This window comes from Myotis davidii, unplaced genomic scaffold (assembly GCF_000327345.1).
Source record: "Myotis davidii unplaced genomic scaffold, ASM32734v1 scaffold1252, whole genome shotgun sequence".
Lineage (NCBI taxonomy): Eukaryota > Metazoa > Chordata > Mammalia > Chiroptera > Vespertilionidae > Myotis > Myotis davidii.
The window spans coordinates 47,689-55,019 of NW_006283888.1; the positions used below are offsets into that span (position 1 = coordinate 47,689).

The window sequence follows — 7,331 nt, forward strand, 5'->3', positions numbered from 1 at the left end:
AATATATTGTATTGATTTTTTACAGAGAGGAAGGGAGAGAGATAGAGAGTCAGAAACATTGATGAGAGAGAAACATCGATCAGCTGCCTCCTGCACATCTCCCACTGGGGATGCGCCCGCAACCCAGGTACATGCCCTCGACCGGAATCGAAGCTGGGACCTTTCAGTCCCCAGGCCGACGCTCTATCCACTGAGCCAAACAAGTCTCGGCATGCATTTTTATTTTGTTAAAGCTCTTTAAAACATTAATTTTAATAACATTATGTTAATAACTACATAATATTGTTAAAATATATATACTAAAATTTATTCTTCCATTTCTTGTTTTTGCATAGGCAAGTTATTCTTATTTTTCCATATTATAAATGGCATATGATAATCATTTTTTTAAAGAATATATTTTTATTGATTTCAGAGAGGAAGGGAGACGGAGAGTGAGATAGAAACATCAATGATGAGAGACAATCACTGATTGGTTGCCTCCTGCACACCCCCTATTGGGGATAGCGCCCACAACCTGGGCATGTGCCCTTGACTGGAATCGTACCTGGGCCCCTTCAGTCCCCAGGCCGATGCTCTATCCACTGAGCCAAACCGGTTAGGGCAAAAACAATTTTTTTAATTTGTTGTTTTGAGAGACAGAGAGAGAAACATTAGTTCATTGTCCCACTTATTCATGCATCCATTGGTTGATTCTTGTATGTGCCCTGACTGGGGATTGGACCCAAAACCTTGGCGTATCGGGAAGATGTTCTAACCAACTGAGCCACCCGGCCAGGGCTCAAACGTAGGAAAGGATAGAGAGCCTGGTGCCAGAGTGCTGCATGGAGGTGGAGGGCCTGATGGGTAGACTGTCAGAGAGGGCTGCTGAGGGACTGTATATGAAAGCAGGTCAGATGAAGGGAGGACAGATCTGTCGTTTCTTATCCAAAATGCTTGGGACCAGAAACAATTTGGCTTTCAGAAGCTGATGCTTTCAGATAGATTGTATTCTACGTGTATTATGTAACATCACCATCAGGGGCAGGGCAGGAACCTGTAATATCTCTGCAGAAAAATATATGACTATTTCCACTAAACGCTATCATTAAAAAGCATAAATAGCTTCAAAGTTCAGATCAGAATTAGTTCAGAAAAGTCAGTTTGCTGTCAAATTGCTTATGAAAAAAACTCAAGAGCTTCTTGGGTTTTGGAGTTAGGCTGAAGAATGGTGGACCTATGTCATCATTAAGGTGAATCATTTATTCTCAAACTATTTTCAATGAGAGCTGAAACATTTCCTTTCAAAAAAATTTACTATTTTTTTTAAAACTTGTTCTTAAAAGATCACCCCGGAAGCTTACGAGAAGCTGGGCTTTCCTGGAGCGGAGGAAATGGCCAACATGTTTCGTTTCTATCAGATGAAGCCAGCCCGTGATGTCAAGCTCACCCACCGACTAAACCCCGAAGTCAAAAGCTTCAGCCAGTTTGTCTCAGAGAACAAGGAAGCCTTGATGGGCATTTAACTGTTCACCACAGGCACCTGACAGCTTTCTTTTTCCCTGATTCTGGCCCTCTGTACAGCGCATGCCCATTTACAGACATATATGTTAGAATGCAATAGTTTGCAACTCCAAAGGCGTCCCTGAAATTCTCTCTTAAGTAGGACACATGGAAATGGTGATGGACACAGTGATTTGATTCCCATATAACTTTCCAGCTAGTGATAAGGATGGTACACCTGTTAAGTGAGAAGCCCCAAACCTGGCACCTTCTGTAGCCCTGTCTCCCCAACAGCCAAGTCTTCTTCCCTAACATGAATGGGGGGTGGCCACTCAGCCTTCTCCTGCCTAACTCATCCAGGGCCCTGGCACTGAACCGCTCCTTGGCAGCTCCAGATCCCCCCACCTCCAAGTGCATTGTCACATTCTCAGTGAACTAAGTAATTTTCATTTCTTTAAAAAAATATATTTTTTATTGATTTCAGAGAGGAAGGGAGAGGGAGAAAGAGATAGAAACATCAATGATGAAAATCATCTATCGGCTGCCCCCTGCACACCCCATACTGGGGACTGAGCCTGCAACCTGGGCATATGCCTTGACCAGGAATTGAACCATGACCTCCTGGTTCATAAGTCAGTGCTCAACCACTGAGCCACTTTGGTGGGGCTAATTTCATAAAACAAAACAAAAACACTCACAACAAAGCTTGGTAGATAACTTTCTGGGGCGGGGGCAAGGGGAACATGGTGTTCAATGAACAAGCACAAGTATTAAAAACTCTAAAATTCAGTTTTGTTCAGGGTTGAAAGTTAACGTTCTCTGATGCACTCATTAAATCATCTATTGAATCATCACTCAATTACTGTATTTATCTATTCATTCTTCTGTCTTTCATTTAAGCCAAGGGTGGGAAACCTTTTTTTCTGCCAAGGGCCATTGGATATTTAGAACATCATCTGTGGGCCATACAAAATTAACAACTTAAAAATTAGCTGCTATATTCAATCAAACATTCAATTAACTGGCTCCTGATGCCTTCGCAGGGCCAGACCAGATGACTCCGTGGGCCCTGTACGGCCCTTGGGCTGGATGTTTTCCACCACTGATTTAGGCATTCCTCAAACTTTATTTTTGGCACCAGTACTGATGGTGAATTGGAACTTCTCTCCCCTCCTATGTGCTTTCCTTTTTTTTTTAAAAAAATCCTCATCCGAGGGTATTTTTTCCATGGATTTCTAGAGTGCGTGGAAGGGTCAGAGGAATAGGCGGGAGAGAGGAGAAACATCGATGTGTGAGAGACACATCAATTGGCTGCCTCCCACACATTCCTCCACTGGGGCTGGGGAACTTGCAACCTAGGTAGGTGCCCTTGACCAGAAATCAAACCCAGGACCCTTCAGTCTGTAGGCTGATGCTCTAACCACTGAGAAAAAATGGCCAGGGCCAATGTGCTTTCTTATTGGAGTGGTCCATGTTCCAAAGCCTACCATGGCTCCTTTTCAGTTTGTGGTTGGCTTTGCATCATGCTAGGGCAAGGGGGCTCTCTAATCATGTAGCTCCAAGTCAAACCCAGAGGCTCTGCAGTGGATGAAGGCAGGAGCTTGAGGCAAGGGCTGGGGAAAGGTAGGGAAGTGGAAAGAGGAGGTGATGGAAGGGCCCCCATAGTATTGTATATCTCTGGCTTAGCATTTCTACGCCTCATTTACTAGTCTTCCTCTTGGCTGTGAGTGACTGGCACTCCTTTATATCCTGGTACTTGGCACATGATTTGTGATCAATAAATGTTGGTTATCTAAATTTCATTTATTGATCACAAATCATGTGCCAAAACTTTATTCAAATTTTGGTTTGAATAAAGCTAATTGGTCATATCATTGCAAGAAAGGGAAATAAACAGGTGTCTAGGTTGGAGAGTGGTAAGAACCAGCAAGTGGTACTTAAAGGCCAGAGGTTGTCCACTTCTGGGGGAGGCAGGCAGGCAGTGACGGGTGTTGGGAACGGCTGAGCAAAGATGCGGTGCCTATGCGTCTGACTCAGAAGAGAAGGAGCCTTGGAGATGCCAAATATCAGCCTTTGGGTCTTTCAAGGTATCAAATCGTATGTTTGTGTTGAATGAAATATGTTGAACTTATTGCATTTTGATTCTTGAAGGGAAATTGCAGTCCAAGTGCATTTGAAGACCACTCTACTTTTCAGACTGCTCTCTGTTTACAGAGAGCAGAAAATTCACTGCAGCTCAAGCTCTCAACCCTGGGAAAAGGGTCTGGATAAATTTCTAAAAAGGGAAAAGCAAAACAAAACCCTAAACCAAAAATAGGTGTTTTATTACTCATCTGGGTGGGCCAGGCAAGAGGAATGGCTGCTGTCTCCTAAATAGACCTCAGTATCCCTGAACTGGCGAGTGCCTGCAGGTCACAGGGCCTCCTGGGTGGCTGGCTGGTTCTTTCGGCCTTTGGAACAAGGCTGGGGTAGCCCTAGGCCAGTCCTGCCATTGTTCCTACAAAGCACAAGAAGATCTTTCGGGATCTGGAAGCGAACCTACAGTACCCACCTGAGATGAGACAGTGTCTTTTAGGGGCCTGGTTTGCATCCCCACCTCACTTGACCAATAAGAGGAAAGAAAGAACAGGGAACATTAGCCTAAAACATTTTATATTTGTTGCCTGTAGACAAGGGACTTCCCCACCATCCTCTCCTCTCCCCCACGGACACTCTCCAGGCTTAGGGAGAGAAAAGCTTCCTTTTGGAGTTGCTCTCTTGGGGACTCAAGAGAGGCACAGAGGGTGGAAACGAGGCTGTGAGCCACTGCGAACAAAACCACCCTCTGTTGACCACAGGGAATGGGTTGGGTGGGGGTGGAGGTGATGGCACAGAAGGGATGCAGGAGGAGATCGCTCTCTCTCTCTGTGGTTCTAGAAGTGTTCCTGGAAACCCAACTCTACAGGCCTAGGGAGAGAAAAGCTTCCTTTTGGAGTTGCTCAGAGTAGACACTTGGGGACTCAAGAGAGGCACAGAGGGTGGAAATGAGGCTGTGAGCCACTGCGAACAAAACCACCCTCTGTTGACCACAGGGAATGGGTTGGGTGGGGGTGGAGGTGCTGGCACAGAAGGGATGCAGGAGGAAATCTTTCTCTGTGGTTCTAGAAGTGTTCCTGGAAACCCAAGCCATGAAGTCAGACCATGCTGGATGTGATTCCTGACACACCACTGACTGGCCACCCGAGTTCTGAGGTGCCCACGGGCTGCTCCAGGTCTCCCTCACCCCACCTGCTCACCCACTGGCCTCAGGACTGCAAGTTCCTTGTGCCCTGACTGCCCTCTGCTGGTGGTCTGGTCCCTGCCCTTCTTCCTTTGCCTGCCACTAGATGGCAGGACAAACCTAGTGTGAGAAAGGGTCCCTCTAACCCAGTGGTTCCCAACCTGTTTTTGGCCACGCCCCACCTAAGCATCTCTAAAATCCTGATGGCCCCTCATGACATATAATTCTTATTATTCAAAAAGTGAACTCCTTGGTGCACATCACAGCCCTCAGTCTCTCTCAGGCTCTCTCATCACCTCCTTGGTCATTTCAGCGAACATATGCTGGGCACCTTCCCTATGCCTGGCACTACAGCACTGGCCTGACTCATGGTAGAGGGTGGGCCTCAGGCCGAAGGTAAACCTTCTGTTGAAACAGGGCCTTAACCCCCTGCCCTGGGAGCAGAGGAGCACAGGAGCGAGGGCAGAGCGTGGTGTGGGCACTCCTACACTGGCTTCTCCACCATCATCCTCTCTTCCGCCCAGGGGACCCTTCAAACTCTGGAGTCCCATCAGGACTGCACAAGGGGCAGAGGCAAATTCCCCAAAAGGAATTTGGGGCACTGTTAGGAAAAGGAAGTGAATGCTGGACAGGCCCCAAGGTCTACTCTCCAAAGTAGGTGTTCTTTGGCAATGGAGTCCACTGCTGGACTCCTCGCAGAAGCGAACAGAAGGCAATCGCATGAATTTAACACATCCCAGAGGATACGTTTTTATAGCATTTCTGAAGGGCTACGCAGCAATCTGTTCCAAGAGGATTAAAAATGTGCACACGCTTACCTGGCAACACTACCTCTAGGAAGTTATTTTAAGTAAATAAACACAAATATAAAAAAATAAATAAAATTTCCAGGATTTTATATGGAAGTGTTGTTCATGAGAGTAAAACAATGGAAGTAAGCTAACTGTTCAGCATTTAAGAAATGGATAATTAAATTGTTGAGTAGTTTTAAAACTCCCTTAAATTTTAAAATTTTGAAACTATTATTTGTAAAGAATTTTTACTAAAAAAAGAGCACTGTTTGTGTTTTAAGTGAAAAATGTTGGATGTCAAATAACATTATATCTGGCTTATTAATTCCAATTGTGTAAAGTATACATGCACATGGTGAAATATTGAGAGGAAAAGCACCAAGATGTTACTAGTGGTTTTCAGTGAAAAATGAAATTTTGGTTGATCTCTATTTTCTCCTTGTAAGTTTCCCCTTTTATGCAGCTTTCCATAACTACAATGGTAATTAGATGTTTAATTTTATGTAAAAAAGTTACTTTTATAATTTAACAGATATCACAGATTGTCCTAATTCTTCCCTTTGTTGTGACAACTATAATAATTGTTACTTATGAGTGTTCGCTGTGTACCAACCATCGTGCTCAGAGCTGTACAGTGGGGCCTTGACTTAAGAGTGTTCCGACTAACGAGTTTTTTGAGATATCAGCTGTCTCTCGGCTGATTTTTTGCATTGAGTTGATAGAATAATTTGAGTTAATGAGATCCTTAACGAACTCCTTAATGAGCTCGGTCTCGGAACGAATTAAACTCGTAAGTCAAGGCCCCACTGTATATGCAATCTTTCACTAAATCTTTGTACCAACACCATAAACAAGTTCATCTCCTTATTTTGCAGATAAAGAAACATACATTGTAAGTTTTAGTAACTTACCCAAAGTTACCAATCAGTAGGTGGCAAAGCCAGAATTGAAGTTCACATCTGAATGTCTCTAAAGTTCGTGAGCTTCCCACCATAAGGGAACTTTGGTCAGTGCAGTTCTCAGGTTACGAAAAGCCTGGGTTGTCAAATTCATTCAGAATTCAGTTGTTTGGAATTTGGGACATATTTTCTCTTAGAAACACTGTAGAGATGAGACTCCAACCCACATAAAGATCAACCCTCCAAAAACTGGTGAAGCCACATCTACTCACATGCTATGAAATCACAACTTTCGATAAGATGTTTCCTGCAAACCTTTTCCCAGATACACACAGAGAATAACGAAACTGATGTTCGGGTGAGGACAGGCAGTATTTGGGCAAGTCACAAGGAGGAAAAGAAAGCATAGCCAAGAGGTGCCTCAGGGTACAGGCCAAAGCCAAGGGGTCTGAATGGCTGGCTGGAATGCATCAGGATGGGGGAGGGGGCTGTGTATAGAGGCCCTTCATGGAACCCTGGGAGATCATTGGGTGTCAAATCTAAAGGTTTTCAAGAGCCAGGAAATTAACTGAATGAAGTAGACCACATGTAAACTATGGAATAGTGGGCACTATGGCAGTGAGAGACTGCATGACCCGCCTACAGGTACTGAGTTAAAATTTAACAGAAACACAGTGACACCAAACATAAATTGTTTCAGCCGTTCCTAGAAGGATGGTTTTCTTTTTTAAAAAATATATTTTATTGATTTTTTACAGAGAGGAAGGGAGAGAGATAGAGAGTTAGAAACATTGATGAGAGAGAGACATCGATCAGCTGCCTCCTGCACATCTCCCACTGGGGATGTGCCCGCAACCCAGGTACATACCCTTGACCGGAATCAAACCTGGGACCTTTCAG

At 44.4% G+C, this 7,331-nt stretch overlaps 1 protein-coding gene across 1 annotated transcript in view; it reads left to right on the forward strand.

The window, feature by feature from the left end:
• The window catches only part of LOC102772627 (nmrA-like family domain-containing protein 1), a 14,086-nt gene extending 12,091 nt beyond the window's left edge, over nucleotides 1–1,995 (forward strand). Inside the window, exon 5 of the mRNA XM_015567612.1 lies at nucleotides 1,326–1,995. Within this exon, the coding sequence (XP_015423098.1) occupies nucleotides 1,326–1,505 (180 nt within the window). The 3' untranslated portion in view covers nucleotides 1,506–1,995. The remainder of the gene's footprint in view (nucleotides 1–1,325) is intronic.
• The last annotated feature ends 5,336 nt before the right edge of the window (nucleotides 1,996–7,331 follow it).